The 24,631-nt window shown below is 39.8% G+C and overlaps 1 protein-coding gene and 1 long non-coding RNA gene across 2 annotated transcripts in view; both read left to right on the forward strand.

Moving 5' to 3' along the window:
* The window catches only part of LOC149443264 (uncharacterized), a 93,072-nt gene that overhangs the window by 61,160 nt on the left and 7,281 nt on the right, over window positions 1–24,631 (forward strand). The gene's annotated exons all lie outside the window — the stretch shown is intronic.
* Window positions 4,670–5,602, forward strand: LOC149443267 (olfactory receptor 10A7-like). The gene has a single exon (XM_089655640.1). It carries the CDS (start codon window positions 4,670–4,672, stop codon window positions 5,600–5,602), a length of 933 nt encoding a protein of 310 aa, XP_089511766.1.

A 24,631-nucleotide genomic window follows, 5' to 3' on the forward strand; every position in this document is an offset into this window, starting at 1 on the left:
TTCTGTGTTCTGCTGGTTACTGGCGGAACACCTCCATGGATGCCTTCCATGATATCTGTAGTTAACTACTTTCTTCTGATAATACAAACTAATATAACCGAAGTGTTAACCTTCATTGTGCTATTGATGAGCTGTCCATCACACACCGTTAGCCCCATCTTGATCCATTGATACCCCTTATAAACTGTCCAGTGTGTAAAGATTGTTCCATTGTACCTTATCTCTGTATATTACTCCTGCTCTTACCATTAGGGGTTGCATACCCATTACAGCTGAATGTTTTCCAGGCACTCTTTCAACTGTTGCGGCTGTTATTTCCTGCTATGGTTGCCTGGCAGTAGCTTTTATATTTGTATTTGTTACTCTGTACTTGTTACCCTTCAATAAAACACTTGAACAAGAAAAAGATATTGCAATGAACATTTTTTTTCATCTAAGGTAATACAATTTGTTGGGAACTCTATGAGGATGTTTTCCATTGAAAATCCTTGGAGTAGAAACCAAATGATTTGCAACATCTTGGGAATTAGACAAAAAACATTATACTGCATATAACAAAAGATATAAAAGAGGATCTACAGACAGACATAATTATGTACAATTTTTAAACCTCTGAAATGTCTCTATCAATATTCATTGGATGTACATATATTGTATGTTAAGACCCAGGGAAGTCTCTATTGTCTTGTAAAAGGTTGGCGCAAGTTGTTTTGGAATACTCTGCGGCAGCCTCTTATTATTCAGGTACACAGCTTGATGTATTCCTTAATAAAACTTCAAATTCCCTCATCTCGTATTTAAAGTTCATTGACCATAAGCACTTCAAACACACAGGGGTTGATTTTCTGAATGTAGATATAGTGTGCACTGCAAGTGTAGTTTTTTTTTATTTTCCTTGCATGTTCCCCTCGGATCTAGAGCAACTGCACTTTCAGTGCACTTGTAGTGTACGTCCAAGTGCACTTGGAGTGCACAGCCTATTTGCCTTTAGTAAATCAACCCCATAGTGTTTTTATGTTCAAAGACAGTGTACAGTGTCCAGAGCTTTGACTTATATAAAGCATTTAAAATTACACAATAATATGTTAAAATAAAGGACATCAAAACTGTTTTTTGCCTATTTATTTTTACAGATGACAACTCAGTAACAACAGCACAAGAATAAAAATTTTTTTTTTTATATATATACAGTATGCATATCTTACGTATATACTGTATATGAGGCGGCCAAGTCAAACCGGAACTTTTAAGTTTATATAATAAAAGAACAAATTTCAAGGAGTGGAAACTGCATTTACTTTTTGTCATGCTCCCCTGCTATGTTTATACACTTATAGAATTTAACTAATGCCAGGAAAGCTTCAGCACAGAAAGATTTGTCAGGACGCCTGAACCATGCTAGGACAGCCTGCTTCACTTTGTCATGATTTTGTTCACCGTTCCCACAGAAAGATTTGTCTCTTGTGCAATTTCACGACAGATTACGCGTTGATTATCCAGGATCAGGAGTTTAATTAATAAAAGAACAAGTTTCAAGGAGTGGAAACTGCATTTATTTTTCGATATACTCCCCTGCTACATTTATACACTCCCAGCGTTTAACCTCCCTGGCGGTATTCCCGAGTGTAGCTCGGGGTAGAGTTTTAGTAGCAAAAGTGGTAACCCCGAGCTATACTCGGGCTTACCTTGCGGCGCTGCATAGGGAGTCCCTGCAGCACTTACCTTGTCCTTCGCTCCCGCGATGTGTCCCCTGCAGCGTCCCCAGCCATCTCCTCCGGCCGATGCCGGCATCCGGCTTCTGTGTTCCGGTCCCTGTGACGTCAGGACTTACGGGCGCCGCTGCCGCCGGCGGGAAATTTGAAAATTTTAAAAAATGTCATTTTATTCAAAACAAATTTTTCATAGTAAAACATTGCTGTTTAAACCCATTTCACATACATATTGTCCCGAGTGCTTTGTCCTGCGACCTGCCTACATTTTGTCTGTTCTTTCTGCCTGGAAACTGAGAAACGTCCATGGCGTCCAAAAAGTGTCCCTTTAGGTCAAAAGCAGGTTTAGACCAGCTAGAGAACAGCGATAGTAAATCAGAACCACTTGCAGAATTGAGTGATAATGATTCGTGGGGAAATTCGTCATCAGACACTGAAAACGATTTTGCGACTTTGCTCAGCAATGTACGAACTTGGCGCTATATTTCAAATTTCAGTGTTTTCGGTTTGATTATATTATTGAATTAAATGTATTATTATTATATTATTTTTTATGATTATTTATTAAATTAGAATTTATGATTTCGTGTTTCAAGTTTTATCATAACCGGGATGTTTAATAGACTCTTGTTCGGACAGATTTCAGTGAGTTATTCCTAAAAATTACAGCCTACAATAAAAAAACTACATATTTCCATGCAAAATAATGGTACTGCTTTCGGCACCAAAAATCTGAAATAATCACACCGCTAGGGAGGTTAACTAATGTCTGGAAAACGTCAGCATAGAAAGGTTTGTCAGAACACCTGAACCATCCTAGGACAGCCTATTTGACTTCATCATCATTGTGTTCCCACAGAAAGATTTGTCTCCTGTTATTATTATCCATGATCAGGCGTTCCACATGCAGAATGTTCACAGGAATGACTGCTGTGGGCAGGAACCACCACGTCCGGGATTGTCACTGATGGACATACGGCCATCTTTGAAATGTTTATACCATTCAAATGTCTTAGTGCGACTGAGCGTCTCATCACCATACTGTGCTTGAAATCTTCTGTAGATACCTGCAGGATTTACACCTTTGTCCACAAGAAACTTCATCACTACACGCTGTTCCATGCACGCACTAACACTGTTGTCTGCCATCTTGATTAATGGTCTGTAAACTGGCACGTGAAATGTGCACCACTGATCGGTAGTAGGATACACTTTCCACTTACTACTGCATGTAGTACCGCCACGCTAGAACCCCTTTTTATACCTGTAAAATTACATGTCCCGGTTTGACATGAACACCCCTCGTATATATATATATATATATATATATATATATATATATATATATATACTCACCGGCCACTTTATTAGGTTCACCTGTTCAATTGCTTGGTAACACAAATTGCTAATCAGCCAATCCCATGGCAGAAACCCAATGCATGTAGGCATCTAGATGTGGTGGAGAAGTTTCTGAAGTTCAAACTGAGCATCACAATGTGGAGGAAACTTTGAACATGGCATGGTTGTTGGTGCCATACAGGCTGGTCTGAGTATTTCAAAAACTGCCGATCTACTGGGATATTCACACACAACCATCTCTAGGGTTTACAGAAAATGGTCTGAAAAAAGAGAAAATATCTAGTGAGTGGCAGTTGTGTGGAGGAAAATGCCTTGTTGATGTCAGAGGTCAGAGGAGAATGAGCAAACTGGTTTGAGATGATAGAAAGGCTACAGTAACACATGTCAATATGGACCAAAATCTCTGAGGAATCTTTCTTGTTGAATCTATGCCATGAAGAATTAAGACAGTTCTGAAGGCAAAAGGGGGTCCAACCTGGTACTAGCAAGGTGGAGCTAATAAACTGGCCGGTGAGTGTATGTATAGATACACCACTCAAAAAAAATTAAAGGAACACTTTGAAAACACATTGTTTGATGGAAATGAAAATTATCAACCTACAGAGAACTTTGTATGTTCCCTACGTATATGTCCAATGTTACTTATTGTATGGTACAATTCTGTGCGGATTGGCATGTGTGTCTTGATGAACCCGTTTCTGAGAAACACATTGACAAAATGACAATCTGTAAAGCAGCCTTATTTTCAAACTTCTATGTGAATTCTTTTAAGAAATGTTTGAGTTTTTTGCCATACTTTTTTAAAGTTTGCAACCATACATTTGTGATTTTATTAATTTATGTACTTGTATGAGCTATCTGTAATATACGGTCTCCTGGGGGTTATAGGAAGCACGCAGGTGGCGCAAACACCTAGAACATTATCCAAGGGTTATTATAAAAGAAAAAAGACAAAAAACATACTCACAAAATGAAGTGCATGAAAAATCCTAAATACTACAATGATGGCCCACAATGAGGGCTTCAGCTCTAAGGAAGGGGATACATCCCTGAAACGCATCAGAGACCAACCGTACCACCAGTTGGACACTCTGCCATCATTGTCGGCCATCAGTGTGGCTTTTAGGCTTTTGCATGTACTTCATTTTGTAAGTATGTTTTTCATCTTTTTTCTTTTATAATAAACCTTGGATAATGCGCTAGGTGTTTGTGCCACCTGTGTGCTTCCTTTCCAGTTTTGATGATTTCCCAGTCTGAGGAGGGCTACACCACCAAGAATTTATCCATAGGCTATCAACTCATTGAACTCCCTGGCCTCTTCCTGGCATTCACCCCTTTTTTTAGGTGCTGGAAAGATATTGCTTTTTATCCTGGGGGTTATAAGTCCCCCTTTTTATCTTTATGGCTACTATACAGAATAACTGCTTACATGTTTGAGTTTTGTGTCCACAAAATTTACACAACCTGATAAGTCTGTAAGTTTACTGGTGATTTATTTTCAAACTGAAGTTTTCCCTCATATAGACCTTTTTTATTTTGTCCCCAATTCCATAAAGCGTTCAGCTGTAGGCCAAAGGAAATATTATTAGAAGAGTGTGACCATGTCAGCTGAGAACCAAAGTACAGTCATAGAATTTATTCTTCTTGGATTTTCAGACAATCCCAACATACAACCTTGGCTGTTCCAATTATTCTCACTTGTCTACGTGACCACACTGGCCGAGAACATTCTCCTTATAGTGGCCGCCAGAACAGACAACCGTTTACACAACCCTATGTATTTGTTTCTTATTAATCTGTCCTTTTTGGACATCTGTTATACATTAATCATTGTGCCCAAGATACTACTAAATATTATTTTGTCATTAAAATCTATTTCATATACTAGTTGTGTTCTTCAAGTTTACTTCTTTTTGTTTGTAGGGGATACAGAGTGCATAATTTTAGCTTTTATGGCCTATGATCGATATGTAGCTATCTGTAATCCCTTACATTACAATATTATTATGAATACAGTCTCTTGTACCAGGATGATTGGCTTTTCTTGGATGGCTGGTGGCAGCATAGCCTGCTTTTATATATATTTTATATGCCATTTAAAGTTCTGTGGACATATCACCATCAACCACTTCTTTTGTGAAGCCCCATCCTTAATTCAGCTATCTTGTGGAGATATCTCAGTGGACAACATCATATCTTTGGTTGGTGGGTTAATGTTCCTTCTAAGTCCCTTGTGCCTCATCCTTTTTTCATATATACACATTTTCTTAATTATTATGAAACTCCCTTCTGGGCGATACAAAGCCTTCTCCACATGCATAGCCCATGTTATCGTGGTGACCATCTTCTATGGAACATCCATATTCATGTACATGAGAGCAAGGTATTCAGATGCTGGAGTGACAGACAAGATGGTGTCGGTGTTCTATACAATTGTTACACCAATGTTAAACCCTTTATTCTACAGCCTAAGAAATAAAGATGTTAAAAAGGCGATTGGACAGTTGGGAAGGTGTACAATTGTGCTAAGGTGACAAACCGAACTGGTTTCCACTTGACAGCTGTTCATTCATCAGATCCAAAACAAGAACTATCTGAGGCCAAGATAATCTGTCTGTCTGATCTATCTAATCTATCTATCTATCTATCTATCTATCTATCTATCTATCTATCCTTTTCATATCTATCTATCTATCTATCTATCTATCTATTCTATCTATCTAACTAATCTATCTATCTAGCTATCTAATCTATCTAATCTATCTATCTATCTATCTATCTATCTATCTATTCTATCTATCTAACTAATCTATCTATCTAGCTATCTAATCTATCTAATCTATCTATCTATCTATCTATCTATCTATCTATTTATCTATCTATTTAATATCTATCTATCTATCTATCTATCTATCTATCTATCTATCTATCTATCTATCTATCTATCTATCGTTGTCACTGACAACTCCCTAGTCTACACTAACAATCAGAAACAAATATGTATTTTCAGACCATGTGATCACCATGACAGCTAATCATGTTGATCACATGAGGTTTCCTTGTATACAAACCTCCAATGGTTCTATTGCCACTGAGCCTCACATAGAGAGAAGCATAGTGACAGCTGAAGATTATTGGCAGGATATCTGTCACAGTGTAATACAATTAGTACAAAAGTAATTAACGCATGTAAAACATTTTATTTTCAATGTTTCTTTTTTAAAGTTTTGTAGATGGGTTGATTTACTAAAAGCAATTAGACTGTGCACTTTGGAAAGTGCAGTTTCACTCTGCGAGAGCTGTTGCTCCAGAGCTTAGAAAATGAGCAGAAGCTCTGCTGACTTCCATCATCCAATAATGTGCAAGCAAAAATGCTGTTTTTTTTTATTTTCCTTGCATGTGATTGGGTATTCTTGGGAACAGGAAGCTTTACCTCATTTACCTAGCTCTGGAGCAATTGCACTTGCACAGTGCACAGTCTAAATTCCCTTTGTAAATCAACCTCGTAGAATGACTTGCCATATTTTTCGCTCCATAAGATGCACTTTTTTCCCCCCAAAAAAGGGGGGGAAATGTCAGTGCATCTTATAGAGCGAATATGGAGTGGCCAGTATGGTATTTCCGCCGCCACCGTGTCAGAATACCGGGCCGGCCACTCAGCTCTTCTCTGCTGCAGGACCTTACCTGTTCCACGCTCCAGCGCTGTACAGTCTTCCCACGCTGGCTTCTTCCCGCATCGGCTTCTGTGACAGCCGGGTGCCCACTGCGCATGCGCAAAAAGTGTTGCGCTTTGTGAATGTTTTGGCGTCTTCTGGGACACATGACAGGTCCCAGAAGGCACCGGGCCATTCACAAAGCGCAGCGCTTCTCACGTTGTCACAGCCAGGTGCCCACACTAAAGGGAGGACAACTCCGCGGAAGTGGGATCGGGTACCTGTCAAATTCAGGTACCTGCTCCCCCTCCCTCCCCAAAGGTCTGCAGTCTCTGGTCATCCCCTGTACTGTCTTCAGTCTCTGGTCATCCCCTGTACTGTACGCAGTCTCTGGTCATCTCTTGTACTGTCCGCAGTCTCTGGTCATCTCCTGTACTGTGTCCGCAGTCTCTGGTCATCTCCTGTACTGTCTTCAGTCTCTGGTCATCCCGTGTACTGTCTGCAGTCTCTGGTCATCCCCTGTACTGTCCGCAGTCTCTGGTCATCCCCTGTACTGTGTCCGCAGTCTCTGGTCATCTCCTGTACTGTGTCCGCAGTCTCTGGCCATCTGCTGTACTATGTCCGCAGTCTCTGCTCATCTCCTGTACTGTGTCCACAGTCTCTGGTCATCTCCTGTACCGTGTCCACAGTCTCTGGTCATCTCCTGTACTATGTCTGCAGTCTCTGGTCATCTCCTGTACTATTTCTGCAGTCTCTGGTCATCTCCTGTACTATGTCTGCAGTCTATGGTCATCCCCTGTACTGTGTCTGCAGTCTGTGGTCATCTCCTGTACTGTGTCCGCAGTCTCTGGTCATCTCCTGTACTATGTCTGCAGTCTCTGGTCATCTCCTGTACTGTCCGCAGTTTCTGGTCATCTCCTGTACCGTGTTCGCAGTCTCTGGTCATTCCCTGTACTGTGTCCGCAGTCTCTGGTCATCTCCTGTACTGTCCGCAGTCTCTGGTCATCTCCTGTACTGTGTCCACAGTCTCTGGTCATCTCCTGTACTATGTCTGCAGTCCATTGGTTCAGAATATTTTTTTTCTTGTTTTTCTCCTCTAAAACCTAGGTGCGTCTTATGGTCAGGTGCGTCTTATGGAGCGAAAAATACGGTATACAATACAGTAGTATACTAGATAGTCATTCAAATATCAAAAAAATTAACAATAGAAATAAACATAGAACTAACCATTGAGATGGGAGCAACATAAAGGTTAATCAGTATAAAGAACTCAAGGAGTCATATCATGGAGATTAATAATTATCAAAACTTGCACCAAGGAAATAATAAAAAGCACAATCAGTAAATGCTGCTGGTCATAGAAAAAACATCAAAATTAACATAGTAAAATACAGCACAAAAAAAAATCATACAACATTAGAAAAATACATATATGAAAGTCCAAAAAGTCCCAAATAAAAGTCCAGTGCTCCAACTTAGAAAGAAAACAGTGATGGTCAAGGTCAAGGTTGGAACCAGAAATAACGTCAATACGTTTTGCCCCTTCCACAAGGTGTCATCATGGTCCGTGACGAAGCCTTGTGGGAGGGGTGAAACGCGTTGAAGTTATTTCCGGTTCCGACCTTAACGTGTGACGTCACGTCCAGTGAGTGGAACGCACGCTGTTGCGGCGTTCCGCGGTCATCTTTAATGTGGAGAGAATAAGTCTGTTTCTCCACTGCTGCCAATTCATCTCTGCTTATGCTGCGTGATTGTGTTTTACATTACTGGAAAGTGCCAGATGGCTTCTTAGCCTGCCTAAGGAGTTATTTTATGCTACCAAGGCTTATTTTATACTTTTGAAATGGTTTTTTTTGCATTTTCATCGATTTTTGAGAGATCGTGTTGGATAGAGATGAGCGAATTATTCAAAAATTCGATTCGGCTGATTCGCAGAACACTGTACCTTTAATTTAAATGCCCTTGGAGTCTGCTGGGGAAGAGAAATAATACTGACAGTCAGTATGACATGCAGATGAGTGCCGTCGATCTTAGAATCACCGCACACTTCACTCATTTGGGCAGTCACGGGGCACGACGAAGAAGAAGAAGAAGAAGAAGAAAAAGAAGAAGAATGAAAAGAAGAATGAAAAGAAGAAGAAGAAGAATGAAAAGAAGAAGAAGAAGAATGAAAAGAAGAATGAAAAGAAGAAGAATGAAAAGAAGAAGAAGAAGAATGAAAAGAAGAATGAGAAGAAGAATGAAAAGAAGAATGAAAAGTAGAATGAGAAGAATGAAAAGAAGAATGAAAAGAAGAAGAAGAAGAATGAAAAGAAGATTGAGAAGAAGAATGAAAAGAAGAATGAAAAGAAGAATGAGAAGAATGAAAAGACGAATGAAAAGAAGAAGAAGAATGAAAAGAAGAAGAAGAAGAATGATGAAAAGAAGAATGAAAAGAAGAAGAATGAAAAGAAGAATGAAAAGAAGAAGAAGAAGAATGAAAAGAAGAATAAAAAGAAGAATGAAAAGAAGAATGAGAAGAATGAAAAGAAGAAAAAGAAGAATGAAAAGAAGAATGAAAAGAAGAATGAGAAGAATGAAAAGAAGAATGAAAAGAAGAAGAAGAAGAATGAAAAGAAGAAGAAGAAGAATGAAAAGAAGAATGAAAAGAAGAAGAATGAAAAGAAGAAGAAGAATGAAAAGAAGAATGAAAAGAAGAAGAAGAATGAAAAGAAGAAGAAGAAGAATGAAAAGAAGAATGAGAAGAGGAATGAAAAGAAGAATGAAAAGAAGAAGAAGAAGAATGAAAAGAAGAAGAATGAAAAGAAGAATGAAAAGAAGAAGAAGAAGAATGAAAAGAAGAAGAAGAAGAATGAAAAGAAGAATGAAAAGAAGAAGAATGAAAAGAAGAAGAAGAAGAATGAAAAGAAGAAGAAGAAGAATGAAAAGAAGAAGAATGAAAAGAAGAAGAAGAAGAATGAAAAGAAGAATGAGAAGAAGAATGAAAGAAGAAGAATGAGAAGAAGAATGAAAAGAATAATGAAAAGAAGAATGAGAAGAATGAAAAGAAGAATGAAAAGAAGAAGAAGAATGAAAAGAAGAAGAAGAAGAATGAAAAGAAGAATGAGAAGAAGAAGAATGAAAAGAAGAAGAAGAATGAAAATAAGAATGAGAAGAAGAATGAAAAGAAGAATGAAAAGAAGAATGAGAAGAATGAAAAGAAGAATGAAAAGAAGAAGATGAATGAAAAGAAGAAGAAGAAGAATGAAAAGAAGAAGAAGAAGAATGAAAAGAAGAAGAAGAAGAATGAAAAGAAGAATGAAAAGAAGAAGAAGAATGAAAAGAAGAAGAAGAAGAATGAAAAGAAGAAGAATGAAAAGAAGAAGAAGAATGAAAAGAAGAATGAGAAGAAGAATGAAAAGAAGAATGAAAAGAAGAATGAGAAGAATGAAAAGAAGAATGAAAAGAATGAAGAAGAAGAATGAAAAGAAGAAGAAGAAGAATGAAAAGAAGAAGAAGAAGAATGAAAAGAAGAAGAAGAAGAAGAATGAAAAGAAGAATGAAAAGAAGAAGGAGAATGAAAAGAAGAAGAAGAAGAATGAAAAGAAGAAGAATGAAAAGAAGAAGAATGAAAAGAAGAATGAGAAGAAGAATGAAAAGAAGAATGAAAAGAAGAATGAGAAGAATGAAAAGAAGAATGAAAAGAAGAAGAAGAAGAATGAAAAGAAGAAGAAGAAGAAAGAAAAGAAGAAGAAGAAGAATGAAAAGAAGAATGAAAAGAAGAAGAAGAAGAATGAAAAGAAGAAGAAGAAGAAGAATGAAAAGAAGAAGAATGAAAAGAAGAAGAATTCCAGTACAGCAAAAAGTGTATCTGCAGAGAGCTCCGCTATTTCTGACAGTTCTCTGACAGTTCCTTCACATTTACAGCGGTTGAAACATTGTATCTATTTGTTTCCGAATAAAAACATCTGTATCCTAAATGGAAACAAATAGATACAATGTTTCAACCGCTGTAAATGTGAAGGAACTGTCAGAGAACTGTCAGAAATAGCGGAGCTCTCTGCAGTGACACTTTTTGCCGGCTGATCGGGGAAAATTCGATTCGTGCATCCGAAGTTTGCTAAAATTCGGATTCGGTGCGAATCGAATTTTTCCTAATATTCGAAACGAATTCCACTTCGCCAAGTTCGATTCGCTCATCTCTAGTGTTGGAGGGTTATTCAAGAATCGTCATAGTGGGACACATGAGCGGAGACTATACCCCAACTATAAGCCTGTTTTGATTCCCAAGCCATATCAGCTTATCAGAATTAAAGACAAACCGGTCTTTCCATTCTGCCAGTATAGCCAATCTATTTATGGGGGAATGGGAAGACCGGCTTGTCTTCAATCATGGCTATAAGCAGATATTGTTATACAAAAGATTCATAGATGATCTGTGCATAATTTGGGCAGGTTTTGAAGATGATTTAGTAATTTTTCTTGAGGGATTGAATAATAACCCTAATATCATTAAACTTGATTATAAATATAGCGCAGAGACTGTCCATTTCTTGAATTTGATGATTTTCAAAAAAGAGGACATCCTTCTAACTAAAGCTTAAGTTAAGCCCACTGTTTGCAATAGCTATCTCCCATGGTGTAGTGGCCATCATCCATTATGGCTTAAAAATATTCCAAAAGGTCAAATTATGAGATTTAGGAGGAATTGTTGTCAAGATAATGATTTTTTAGCTCAATCTGCCACTATTGCAGATAGGTTTATCGATAAAGGGTATAATCAGGAGTGCCTTCAGAAAACAGTGAATGAAGTATTTAGTATACCCAGGGATCAACTTCTTGGGGATAAACCTAAATTAGAGTTGAATGACAAACATCAGTGGGGTTTCATATCTAATTTTCATGCACAATATAGAGATGTGGAACAGATTTTTAACAAACATTGGCATATATTAAAAATGGACAGAATATTAGAAACCATTATTCCAGATAAATCCATGTTTATTTACGGGAGGGCCCCCACTATTGGGGATAAAGTGGTGAAAAAGATCTTGGATCCACCCAAATAGTTGGGTATGCTTTGGGATCGAAAAGGCTTCTATTCATGTAAAAAATGCCCAGCTTGCCATTTAGTTACTATGTTTAGTGGTCTTACCAAATTCCAGTCTAATTCTAATGGAAGGGAGTTTGATATAGTCACCTTTATCACATGTGAGTCCACTCATGTGGTATATTATTATTATTATTATACAGTATTTATAAAGCGCCGATAGTTCGCTCAGCGCTGTACATTACAAAGGGGGACAGAACATGTGACAGAACAATACCAATACAATGCAAAACATGAGGGGATCGAGGGCCCTGCTCTTTCGAGCTTACAATCTAGGAGGGAGGGGATAGTGGTACAGGAGGAGATAGCTGTGGGGGATGGAGTGGTAGGAAGAGTGGAGGAGGTCGGCAAGTTAACAGGGGGTGGGGTAGGCTTCCCTGAAGAGATGGGTTTTCAGGGTGCGCCTAAAGGAGAGGAGAGTAGGTGATAATCTGATGGGTTGGGGCAGGGAGTTCCAAAGGATGGGTAACACCCTGGAGAAGTCCTGGAGGCGGGCATGGGAGAAGGAAACCAGGGAACTAGAGAGAAGGAGGTCTTGTGAGGAGCGGAGTGTGCGTGCTGGGTGGTACTTGGATATTAGGTCAGTGATGTAGTACGGGGCAGTATGGTGGACGGCTTTGTACGTCAGTGTTAGGATTTTGAATTTGATGCGTTGCGCAATTGGAAGCCAGTGGAGGGATTGGCAGAGGGGGGTGGCGGAAATGGAGCGGTTGGAAAGGTGAATGAGTCTGGCAGCCGTATTCAGGATCGACTGAAGCGGGGATAGCCAGCGGCGAGGCAGGCCAGTGAGGAGGGAGTTGCAGTAATCGAGTCGTGATATGCTTTAGAATGTCCATGTGGTCTTATATATATGCCGGACAAAATGAAATTTGAGAATTAGGATTCTAGAACATTTGAAAAATATAATGAAAGGTTATAAACACCATAGTGTGTCTATACATTTTAGAAAATACCATAAACAAGATCTTTCCTGTATAAAATTTTGGGGAATAGATTCCATTCCTTGTATGTGGCGTGGGTCAAACAGAATTATTATTATATTATTATTATACAGTATTTATAAAGCGCCAATAGTTCGCTCAGCGCTGTACATTACAGAGGGGGACAGAACATGTGACAGAACAATACCAATACAATGCAAAACATGAGGATATTGAGGGCCCTGCTCTTTCGAGCTTACAATCTAGGAGAATAAGAGAATTTTCTAAGTGTGAAACCAGATGGATATATTTGACTGATGCTCTGACCCCCAATGGTCTTTAAGTTGAATTAGATTTGAATTGCTTTATTAGTGATTATTAATTTTTTTAATTATGTATTTTATTTTATTTCATTTCATTTTAATTAACTTAATATTATATTATTATGATTTTGATATACTTGTATTGGTATATATTTTTGGATGATTAATTTGTATTATTGTTATTATTATTATTAATTATTTAAATGATGGCACTGACATAATGGTGATTGAACACAAGATGGCAGCAAGGAGAATCTAGATGGCCCCCTTTGTTAAGATGTCCCCCCTCTTAACAGATGTCTGGTACAGGCAATTGGTGGAGTATAGGTCATCATGTGTTCTCTCATTAGAGGGTATCAGTGCTGTAATCAATGTTATCCTATGGGAGAACGAGTGGCTCTATAAGAGCTAGCAGAACCCACTGCTGATCCCACCCTCGGACAAAGCTGTGTGACGAAACGCGTTAAAGTGTGATCAAGTAGTGACGTCATCACGCACACCGCTATCTTTTGTCCGGACCACGTGACCGCAACCGCAACCGCATCATCCGTTGCAGGCTGGTGACACACCACTGTGTGTGCTGGGAGCAGTGTACTGTCTGTGTACTGCAGGCTGGAAACGGCTTTTACATTTAAAAGGCTTTATATTTACTTGCACAATGTGAGTGTGTTTTTAAAGGGGGAATTCTGATAAATAAACATTTAAACGTTAGAGTGTTTTCTATCTATTCACATGTGGCTTACACTTACCATGGTGGAGAGCATTGAGATCATCTGTTGACTGAGTATTACCAATATGCTGCTGATTTTCCACATCCATTGATATTTGAAAGATATGCTGGTTTAACAAACCAGTATCTGGTGAGTTTGCACTTTGATGGGGTGTTGATCACTGAAATATTCATGTTTGTGGAGGAATATTCTATATTCAAGAAAGATTCCATGTTTTCATTGAAGGAAGATCATATATTTAATATGGACTCTATTTAATCGACTTTATGTTGGAGTCTATATATGTTTGATATACACTGACTTATGTTTTTTTGCACTTAGTTGCACTTTATTTGGTGGCAGTTTAATTTTAATTTTATTTATTTTATTTTATATTTTATTTTTGTTATATGATACCTATATTTAGTTATAGGTTGAGAGCGCTGTTTTTGTGGGATTTCACATATTTTGTTACATCTAAGTATACAGCGATGCTGAAATGAGTCATTTGAGGTGTAATGAGTGCTTCAAGACCAGAAGAACATCAGTGGAAGACACGAGAGATCAGGAAGACCTTCAACGAGCTCAACCGTGGAAAATGTTGAAATGTCGAAACCATTCTGCAACTTGTGCATGATAATCATCAGAGAACAATCCACAACTTTGCTACCATTGTTGGTGTGTCGTATGGAACAGTCCAGGCAATCCTCACGTGGGATTTGAACATGCGCTGTGTTGCTGCCAAGTTTGTCCCCATGCCCCACCCTACTCGCCAAATTTGGCTCCTGCAGACTTCACCCTCTTCCCGAAGTTGAAGATCCAGCTAAAAGGTTACCATTTTGACAGCATTGCAGAGATCCAGCACGAATAGCAGAAGGTGCTTGACACGCTTCAAAAAGAAGACTTCCAGGCAGGGGCAGACTGACCATTTGGAAACTCGGGCACTGCCCGAGCGCCCAGGGTCAGTAGGGGCGCCATGAGATGCCCCTGGTACCTTTTTCATAGGCTTTTTTGAGTTTGGGCAAGGACACAGGGGCCCCATGATCCCCTATTGCCCGGGGGCCCCATGAGTTGTCAGTCCGCCCCTGCTTCCAGGACACATTCCAGAAGTGGCAGGAAAAAAAGGGAGTGCTGTATTGCTGTGCAAGGGACTATTTTGAAGGTGATAATGTGTAAACGTAAATAAGTACTTTCTTGAAAACAGAGCTAGTCTCGAAATGTTTTGATGCCACCTCGGTATATAAGACTTGTTCATATTTACCTTGCAATAGGATACAGCATTAAACAATTGTAAATCCTTTTGTACCACCACCAGGGAAGTCTCAAATTTAGTGAACATTAGAATAACATCATCAACAAAAAAGCTGATGACATGATCGCGATTGCCAATATGCATGACAAAGATATCTGGATATCTTTGCGCATTAAGATTGCGCTTCTGGTGAGTGGGTAATCTTTCCATATCCAATTTGATCGCACGTCTCCGGATTTCCAGATTTAAGCACACGGGGAGTTTTATAATATTGGTCCATCATTTAACAGTGGGAATAACTACCACCAGCAGATTGGCTAACTCTGGACATTATACTGTATATTGTATTTTATATCTGTGATTGGTTAGTCTCTCATATATTGGCCAATATTTGTTTAGCGCTGCACTATGTTTATGATCTATTCAATTGAAAAAGTTTGTGGTTATTTTTTTGGTGCATTAGCTGCTACAGTAAGAGCTCGCTTTACACTCCTGGTCCTGATCTGGATGGGACAAGATGTATGTGGCCGGTGGTTCCATAAGTAAATTAAAATTTAAGGGAGATAGTGGGCAGCACTGACGTGTGCCATTTGTAATCAAAAAGGGCTTTGATAACATACCTGAGGTATAAACTTTGGCAGAAGGACAGGTATAAAGAGCTAAGATAGTGTTAGGGATCCGGGTATGAGCAGAAATGTGTAGACTGACACAGGGAAACACAGGCTCCAGGTATAGCATAAACAATACAATTTATTAAAGACTAAACAATACATAAACGCAGTGCAAGACTAAACATAAACACAGTGCAACCAAACCTCCAACAGATAACAATAAGAACAATACTAAACGTAGTCGGGCAGGCCGGGTCGGTAGCAAATGGGCAGGCAAGGTATAAGGAGCAGGCGGAAGCGTAGTCAGGAGTCAGGAATAGCCGAGGTCAGGACAGGCAGAGTTCATGCAGAGTCAGGATTAAAGCAGAATCAGGATCAGGCAGGAAGCAGACAGGATGCAGGTACAGGGGCTCATGGGAAACATACACCAAGGCCCTGATCACAGGCCTGGCCATTCCTTAAATACACCTGCTGTAATCAGCCTCAGGTGATGGCTCATTGCAGGAGTGAGCCTCTGGTTGCTGAGAGCACCAGCTGGCCAGCCCTGGTACTGCAGCCCACAAGGCAGGTGAGTCCCACCACCACTGGCAAGTCCATTCCTGACAGATAGCAGAAAATATACCCCATCAAAACCAAATTTCAATAAAACTAAAAGTGCAGTGAATCCTATTAAATGCCTTCTCAGCATCAAGCGCCAGGAAAAGAGAAGGTGTATTTGAGCTCCTAACAAAATGGAGTGCATTCACAACTCTTCTAGTGACATCAGATGTTTGTCTACCTTTAGTGAATCCTGATTGATTAGGGTGTATTAAAGTAGGTGAGACATCTGACAATCAGAAAGCTAGGAGTTTGGCATATAATTTCAGGTCTGTGATATGGGTCGAAAGTTTTGGGGTGTGGTAGGATTCTTCCCTGGTTTTGGTAAGGTAATAATAAGAGCATTAAACATCCCTTGGGGGAAATAAGAGGAGGCAGCAGAAGAATTATAAATCAAGTATGGGTCCAGTATATTTTTAAAGGTCCTGTAGTACTTTCTTCCAAAGCCATCAGGGCCCAGTGATTAATTGCTAGGAAGGGAGCCAATAGCTAAGGGGTACCTCTTAGGGAACCAGGGGCGGACTGACAACTCATGGGGACCCCGGGCAATAGGGGATCATGGGGCCCCTGTGTCCTTGCCCAAACTCAAAAAAGCCTATGAAAAAGGTACCAGGGGCATCTCATGGGGCCGCCTATTGACCCCAGGCCCTCGGGCAGTGCCCGAGTTTCCAAATGATCAGTCCGCCCCTGTAGGGAACATATTCTAGCCATTCTTCTACAGTTCACTCTAGATCAGGGCTGGCTCTCCAGCTGTTGCAAAACTACAAGTCCCATCATGCCTCTGCCTTTGGGAGTTATACTTGTAACTGTCAGTCTTACAATGACTCCTGGGACTTGTAGTTTGGCAACAGCTGGAGGGCCGCAAGTTTGACACCCGTGCTCTAGACTTTGTATCGTATTATTATACATATTGCAATTCATGTTTATACTGTATGCACTGTTTATTTCTGACTTTGGTGATTTATGTGTTGCCTTCAGTCTAGAGGTAGAGAACTCTATTCTACGTTACCTTGGCATATTGATTATACTGTCTAGTGGACTGTGTCTGAATCTACCTTCTGTGTGTTTTGTCTCCTTTGGGGGTAGCGCTACATATAAACCAAAGAAGACAAGGATAATTAGGACTATGAACGGACTGAAAGTTTATCCTCAAAAGCAACAGCCTTGCAAATACAACACATTCTTTTTAAATCTAAACATGCTGGGCATTAGTGAAGCTTTGCCAAAAGCCTGTAGCTTAAAGAAAAAGTTCACCTTTGGGAACATGTTACATGTTCCACCCCAGGGGCGGATGCCCGAGGGCCCGGGGTCAGTAGGGGGTCCCATGACATACTCCTGGTACCTTTTTATTGGCTTTTTCATAGGTTTTTTTGGGTGTGGGAGAGGACACAGGGGCCCCATGATCCACTATTGCCCGGGGGCCACATGAGTTGTCAGTCCACCCCTGTTCCACCCATTTTTAAGGTGGAACGTGTAACATGTTCCCATAGCTAAGGAGAAAGTTGTGAGCGCTATGAATGAAATAAAGCAGCCAAGCATCAAAAAAGTATACCAAAAACCTTGCAAACACATAAAATATAAAAGATGCGGCGCTATATCACAACTATGATTATGCAGAAATATCCAAGGTATATGTGGTGATTAGGTGACTAATGAAAAACCACAAATATTCTGTCACAAGCAGAGTGACATGCAGTGCAAAACAGTCTTAGTGACAATCCCTCTCCTTCAAAAGGTGATAGTGAAAAGGTAAAGCTGTGCACTCACCAGATGCACAGTTTAAATGCACATTTAAAGATGAACTCTTTTCTAGATCCACTGGTTATTTCTTAAAGGTCAGGTCAGGCCAGATATTCCTCCCCCTGCTGTGTTGCTGACAATCCATGGTCTCTCCTTTAGGTGGCTCTATAGGTGATAAGTGACTCACCAAGGGCCACAAAGAAAGGAGACCAATAGCGTGATACCGTTTCAAAAAGGTTTGGATTTTTATTTCCATACAGTATACAAGTAAAGGGATAAAAACACACTGACCATGAGGTGAATTTAAAAGATGGCCGCCGGGACCTCCATGGTGCCGGCGGCAGAGAGATAATGAAGCTGTAGCTCCTTCACTGACGCGTTTCGTGCTAATCGCACATCATCAAAGGGGAAAGCTTCAGCGTCTGCTTCTGACAGCGTCCATTAAGTATCGTAAATGGCGCATGCGCATTACGAATGCGCCATTTTTCGTTAGAGATATGTCCCCATATCAGGCGCCATTTTGTCAAAGACCAATCGCATCTCACATGCGCGGGCGCCATTTTTAAGTTATAAGTGAGTGTCACTGAATCACCAGGGAAACTAAATATAAATATACAGAAAACGCATCAACAAATGCAAAAATTATTTGATAAGGAGCACCCAGGACCAAATAAGTAATGAACCCACTAGTTTAAATTGGGTTTTATAAATACCGCCGCAGACCAACCACTGCGCATGTGCGGGATCCCATTATGAGAATGTGAAGATTTATGTAAGTAATAACTCCACATAAACGCATAAAAAACTCATTAATGGTGAATTTGATGATAATAGTGGCACCCACATTATTACAAGATAAAATTAATTATAAATTAAATATAAATTGATAAATAAATAAATTCAATGCTATCCATAAAAACGCATGTCAGAATAAATATCCATTCATAAAACATGTCATATTATACATAATAAAATATACAAATCTTTAATACGAAATATACTAAATGCCATAAAACATATTTTTAAAACCATATTCTCAAATTGTTTTTTTAAAAAATATATATATATTCATAAAAATCGCAATGACCAAAACGCATCCAAACAATATTAAAAAATAATAATATATATATATTTTTAAATATTGAAAAGGTATATCTAGAAGTGGAGACAAGTTATAAACGGCACAAAACAGTGAAATCTGTAAAGTCTATAAATATTGCATCTAAATGAGGAAGTAACAGTGAGGATAAAAAACGGAGATAAAACTGGAGATAAAAATCAGGAGCCAGAATATCAACTATTATCTATGAAGCAGTTGATATCTATATCAACGTTCAATCCTCTGGGATACATAGATCCCATCTCAAATATCCACTTTGTCTCAAGTTGAGAGACCGCCTTTTTCTTATTAATGCCTCTCCAGTGCTGGTAAACAACGTCTATGGCCGTAAATTTAAGGGATCACGGATCTCTATTATGACAAAGCCTATAATGTTTTGAAAGAGAATGCTCTTTAAATCCACGTTTAATATTGTACACGTGTTCCCGTAGGCGGTCCCTCAGCCTCCTTGTGGTACGGCCTATGTACTGTTTAGAACACGGGCATTGGAGTAAATATACCACGTATCTAGTATTACATGATATAAAACTTTTAATATCATATTGTTTATTAGTGGAAGTAGAGACAAATTGATCAGTTCTCCTCTTTCTATAATCACTACAAGTACAGATAACACATTTGTTACATGGAAAAAAGCCCACTAGACTATTAAAAAACTGGATCTTAGGGGGAGGGTTAACCACATTTGGAGCTATTTTATTCCTCAAAGGAATAGCTCTTCTAAATGTGATTTCCGGTCTACATGATAAAATTTTAGTAAGTCTTCTAAGATTTGTCCTTTTGTCACGACTTTTTCATCCCAATATAAAAGTGTTACAAAGATTATTAAGAACAATTGGAAAATTCTTATGGCAGATCCAACACTTACTAAAATTTTACCAAGTAGACCGGAAATCACATTTAGAAGAGCTATTCCTTTGTACGTTGTACACCAGCACTGGAGAGGCATTAATAAGAAAAAGGCGGTCTCTCAACTTGAGACAAAGTGGATATTTGAGATGGGATCTATGTATCCCAGAGGATTGAACGTTGATATAGATATCAACTGCTTCATAGATAATAGTTGATATTCTGGCTCCTGATTTTTATCTCCAGTTTTATCTCCGTTTTTTATCCTCACTGTTACTTCCTCATTTAGATGCAATATTTATAGACTTTACAGATTTCACTTTTTTGTGCCGTTTATAACTTGTCTCCACTTCTAGATATACCTTTTCAATATTTAAAAATATATATATATATTATTTTTTAATATTGTTTGGATGCGTTTTGGTCATTGCGATTTTTATGAATATATATATATTTTTTTAAAAAAACAATTTGAGAATATGGTTTTAAAAATATGTTTTATGGCATTTAGTATATTTCGTATTAAAGATTTGTATATTTTATTATGTATAATATGACATGTTTTATGAATGGATATTTATTCTGACATGCGTTTTTATGGATAGCATTGAATTTATTTATTTATCAATTTATAATTAATTTTATCTTGTAATAATGTGGGTGCCACTATTATCATCAAATTCACCATTAATGAGTTTTTTATGCGTTTATGTGGAGTTATTACTTACATAAATCTTCACATTCTCATAATGGGATCCCGCACATGCGCAGTGGTTGGTCTGCGGCGGTATTTATAAAACCCAATTTAAACTAGTGGGTTCATTACTTATTTGGTCCTGGGTGCTCCTTATCAAATAATTTTTGCATTTGTTGATGCGTTTTCTGTATATTTATATTTAGTTTCCCTGGTGATTCAGTGACACTCACTTATAACTTAAAAATGGCGCCCGCGCATGTGAGATGCGATTGGTCTTTGACAAAATGCCGCCTGATATGGGGACATATCTCTAACGAAAAATGGCGCATTCGTAATGCGCATGCGCCATTTACGATACTTAATGGACGCTGTCAGAAGCAGACGCTGAAGCTTTCCCCTTTGATGATGTGCGATTAGCACGAAACGCGTCAGTGAAGGAGCTACAGCGTCATTATCTCTCTGCCGCCGGCACCATGGAGGTCTCGGCGGCCATCTTTTAAATTCACCTCATGGTCAGTGTGTTTTTATCCCTTTACTTGTATACTGTATGGAAATAAAAATCCAAACCTTTTTGAAACGGTATCACGTTATTGGTCTCCTTTCTTTGTGGCCCTTGGTGAGTCACTTATCACCTATAGAGCCACCTAAAGGAGAGACCATGGATTGTCAGCAACACAGCAGGGGGAGGAATATCTGGCCTGACCTGACCTTTAAGAAATAACCAGTGGATCTAGAAAAGAGTTCATCTTTAAATGTGCAGTTAAACTGTGCATCTGGTGAGTGCACAGCTTTACCTTTTCACTATCACCTTTTGAAGGAGAGGGATTGTCACTAAGACTGTTTTGCACTGCATGTCACTCTGCTTGTGACAGAATATTTGTGGTTTTTCATTAGTCACCTAATCACCACATAGACCTTGGATATTTCTGCATAATCATAGTTGTGATATAGCGCCGCATCTTTTATATTTTATGTTCCCATAGCTGTAGCCACTCCCGTCACCCCCCTTCCTTCTGGCAGGTAGTACGGGGAGAAGTTCAGATATGAAAACAGCGTGGCAGTGCAGGGTCCACCCACACGGCCACATCATTCATTCATGGACTTCCGTGAATGAATGCATTTCAAGTCCTGGCAGCCTCAGCGGCTGTGGGCTTGTAGTTTTCAATGAACTACCATGGTGCTGTGGTTCATATAGTGAACTCGGTGTAGAGTTATTCACCCTGAGGTCATCACAGAGTACAAGGGGGCACTCTTTACGTCTGAAGGAAAATAAATTTAATCTCCAAATACTGAAAGGGTTCTTCACAGTGAGAGCTGTGAAAATGTGGCATAGTCTCCTTCAAGAGTTGGTTTTGGCCAGTTCAGTGGATTTAAAAAAGTTCTGAATTCTCTCTTGGATACACAGAATATAACTGGATATAATATTTATAGGTAAAGTTGATCCAGGGAATATCTGACTGCCTCTCGGGGGATCAGAAAGAAATTTTCTCCCCTGCAGGAGCAAATTGGATCATACTTTTGCTGGGTTTTTTCCTTATAACCTTTTTTATGGTTGAACCAGATGGACTTTTGTTTTTTTCAGCCAGGTTAACTATGTTAAATTCCTAACTTGCTCTCTTGTCACTCCTTGGTCGTAACCTAGTTTGGGTTCCAGGACATGGAGTAATGCAAAGTTGTACAAATGCTCCATGGACTCTTAAGTACATTTCCCTACAACTCAAAGGTATGTCTGCCTCAATGGAAGGGCACCCAGAGGCACTAGCTAGCACTTTATAGGAGGAATGGGATGCCCATGAGAGCTATTTGTATCATACTGTTATATTTAAGCAACTCTAGTAAAGATATCTTTGTTATTAACATATCCTTGCCTTGTCTGAAGTTGCTTGAGGGCATATCTAAAGGGGCGCAATCAAGGTGTAACACACAAATAGCAACGCCAGGGGACAAAATAATATTGGAGAATATGCACTATCAATGTCTGAATCAGGCAAGGCCAAGATAACTAGAGAAGGCTATATTACCATCATTAATGACTACAGTATTAGTGTCTATGTGCATATAGCAGCCAGCCAGTTGGGAAGCTGAGGCAACTTGGCATAGGTGACAAACATTCATAATAGTGAAGGAATTTGTGAGCTTGGGTTCCTTCCCAAGTGATCAGTACCCCTATCTAGGTCTTGCAAGTCATCCTAGGGACCTAGCTTGAAAGTCATGTAAAATGGAGTGGGGCCTTGGGATAGTAAAAAAGAGTTATGGATAATCTTTGGATACAAGTTTAATCATGATTGGAGTAAAGAGTTAAGAATATTTGTCAGTGTCACTGGGACAAGGTGACAGGTAACTGGGCTGGTAGAGCCTGGTGTACATCAAGCGACACTGGCTCAGAAATTCTGCACGGAGGGAGAGACGTGTAATGAGGAACTGTTATCCATAATGTATGTAGCACTACCCTCATAAGGGCCTCTGGATACCCCTAAGCGTCTCTCTGCACAGCTAGGCAACAGGTATTTCTCAAACACACTTGCATCCAAGAAACAGTAACCAGTCCATGGGCTTGGTTTTATTGTTTAAATCAGGAAAATCAACTTTGATAGGGAAATAGGGATTATGAAATGCTCAGTTGGCTTGAATCAATGAAGGGGGGACACTTCCTTCCAATATACAAAGGCAGATCCTGGAATGTTCTTTTTTTTGAAAGCCATCAGTCATTGTGGATCAGCAACAGCCCTTTATGGGCAGGGAACTAGCAGCCTTTCAAAAACCAGCTTAAATTCTCAACTACATGCAGGGATATCTTCTCTCTCCATGTAGACCTGCTCTCAGATCCACGGCTTGCAAACACGACCAGGCCTCCTGGCTTCTCAGAAGGTATCCCGGGACAAGGATAAAGGATTGAGCCAGTGCTGTCCATAGAAAGCTTGCTATATGTTTCTAACCCCTGGAACCACTAAACAGCTTATCCACTCCCTCATCATATCACGCCTCGAATATTGCAACTCCCTCCTCACTGGCCTGCCTTGCCACATGCTATCCCCACTTCAGTCTATTCTGAATTCGGCAGCCAGACTCATTCACCTTACCAATCACTCCGTCTCCGCCACCCCCCTCTGCCAATCCCTCCACTGGTTCCGATCGCACAACGGATCGAATTTAAAATCCTAACACTAACGTACAAAGCTGTCCACCATACTCCCCCAAACGACATCACCGACCTAATATCCAAGTACCACCCTTCATGCACTCTCCGCTCCTCCCAAGACCTCCTTCTCTCTAGTTCCCTGGTCTCCTCCCATGCCCACCTCCAGGATTTCTCCAGGGTGTCACCCATCCTCTGGAACTCCCTGCCCCAACCCATCAGACTATCACCTACCCTCCTCTCCTTTAGGCATGCCCTGAAAACCCACCTCTTCAGGGAAGCCTACCCCACCCCCTGCTAATCTGCCTACCCCCTCCACTCTTTCTACCATTCCATCCCCCACAGCTATCTCCTCCTGTACCACTTTCCCCTCCCTCCTAGATTGTAAGCTCGAAAGAGCAGGGCCCTCGAACCCCTCGTGTATCGCTTTGTATTGTGTTGTATTGTTACTGTACTGTTTGTTACTTGTTCTGTCCCCCTTTGTAATGTACAGCACTGAGCGAACTGTTGGCGCTTTAAAAATACTGTATAATAATAATATGTAGCAGTCTTTCCCCTTGTTTCTGCTGTGCTCACTCTGTCCTCTCTGCTTCCCCAGGTCTTGATCCCATTCCCAATACACTGCTGAATGCAACTTCCCGAACCAGCTCAAGGCCAGCCTGGAGGCTGCCACCCCCTCCACCAGATCAAGGAGACCCCTCCTAGGCACCAAAAATCTCCTCAGCACTCCGACTTCCACCCAACTCCTCTCTGTCAGCCTGACTCTACCATATTTATGGGCTAGTCCACCACTTTACTTGTGCCTCCAAACCTGGGGTAAACATGCAAATTAGGTCTCTACCCCTTCCTTCTTACCAACTTCTGGA

This window comes from Staurois parvus, unplaced genomic scaffold (genome assembly GCF_062004578.1).
Source record: "Staurois parvus isolate SC_StPar_1 unplaced genomic scaffold, SC_StPar_1.0 ptg000860l, whole genome shotgun sequence".
Taxonomy (NCBI): Eukaryota; Metazoa; Chordata; class Amphibia; order Anura; family Ranidae; genus Staurois; species Staurois parvus.

Bases quoted from the DNA above. Each gene is read 5' to 3' on its own strand.
- LOC149443267 (XM_089655640.1), top strand. From the start codon at position 4,670: ATGTCAGCTGAGAACCAAAGTACAGTCATAGAATTTATTCTTCTTGGA.